General features: G+C 57.8%; 1 protein-coding gene across 1 annotated transcript in view; it reads left to right on the forward strand.

Moving 5' to 3' along the window:
• The window catches only part of FRMPD3 (FERM and PDZ domain containing 3), a gene marked incomplete at its 5' end in the record, with an annotated part of 23,810 nt that overhangs the window by 18,932 nt on the left and 3,597 nt on the right, over positions 1 to 1,281 (forward strand). Inside the window, 1 exon segment of the mRNA XM_009586844.1 lies at positions 435 to 1,256. Within this exon segment, the coding sequence (XP_009585139.1) occupies positions 435 to 1,256 (822 nt within the window).

The raw sequence follows: 1,281 nt of genomic DNA on the forward strand, positions 1-1,281 counted from the left end.
GGTGAAACACGTTAACAGCTTGCCCAGAGAGGCTGTAGATGCCCCATCCCTGGAAACATTCACGGTCAGGTTGGAGGGGGCTCTGAGGAACCTGATCTAGTTGAAGATGTCCCCGCTCATTGCAGGAGGGTTGGACCAGATGACCTTTAAAGATGCCTTCCAACCCAAACCATTCTATGATTCTATAATCTGCATGTGCAGGACATTTCTTCCTGCACTCATTAGTGGCAGATAGGCCCACTGGGTTGCAGAAGATGGTTTTTCAAAAGACTGTGCCGCAGGGAACACACATGTCCCACTGCAGTCCAGCACGCTGGGGGCTGGAGGGCAGAGAGCACATGGATGCTTCTCTAGGGTGAGCAGAAGCTTCCCCATGCTGTTTTCCCTTCCCCCGGGGTGCTGCTGTTAATGTGCCTGTTGTGGTTTTGGTTTAGATTACATCAACACACACAACCTCCACCGGCCTGCCACGGCGGAGCACACAGGAAAGAAAGAGAGCGGGTTGCTGGGCAGCTCTGCCACCGGTGCCGGAGCAGCCGGGGCTCCAGCCACCAGGGCTTCAGACTCGGAGCTCATCAGCTTTTGCTACCTGCACATGCGAGAGCAGAGGAAGGAAAGAGAGAGCAGGACGGATATCAATGAAAACCTGATTTTTTTTGAGGAAACTCGTCCCAGGACCAAATCCGACCCCACTTCCAAAAGCTCTGGCCAAGGCTACCACGGGGCAGCTAACGAGTACGACGTGGATGGCCTTGACCAAGACAAGCAGGCGAGCAGGGCCAGGGCACACACCATAGACACCCACCTGCGGAGCGACATCTCGCACTTCTACTGCGAGTCCTGCCAAGCCAAAATCAAGAGCCGGCTGGCCTCACGCAAGGGGGGCAAGCCCGGCAGCACCCGGGACAATATGGTGGACTTGATGTCGCTCCCCCCTCCCGGGAGCGATGAGGAAGAAGACGAGACGACGTCCCTGCTCCCCGCCATCGCTGCTCCCCCTCCCGGCTTCCGAGACAACAGCTCGGACGAGGATGACCCCAAGCGCCGGGCAGCTGCCCAGAGCCAGGAGCAGGGCCGGCACCTCTGTGGCATCCTCTACGACGAGATCCCTGTCACACTGATAGACAACGTGCAACCGCGGACGGTCCGAGACCATGCCCAAGAGCTGGACGATGCCCTGGTGTCCACCCTGCAGGCGCTGGAAGCCCTGGCTGCTTCAGAGGATTGTCCACATCCCCCACCACAGCAGACAGCAGGTATTTCAGTGGATGTGACTTTCTT

Source organism: Fulmarus glacialis, unplaced genomic scaffold, assembly GCF_000690835.1.
Source record: "Fulmarus glacialis isolate BGI_N327 unplaced genomic scaffold, ASM69083v1 scaffold1151, whole genome shotgun sequence".
Taxonomy (NCBI): domain Eukaryota; kingdom Metazoa; phylum Chordata; class Aves; order Procellariiformes; family Procellariidae; genus Fulmarus; species Fulmarus glacialis.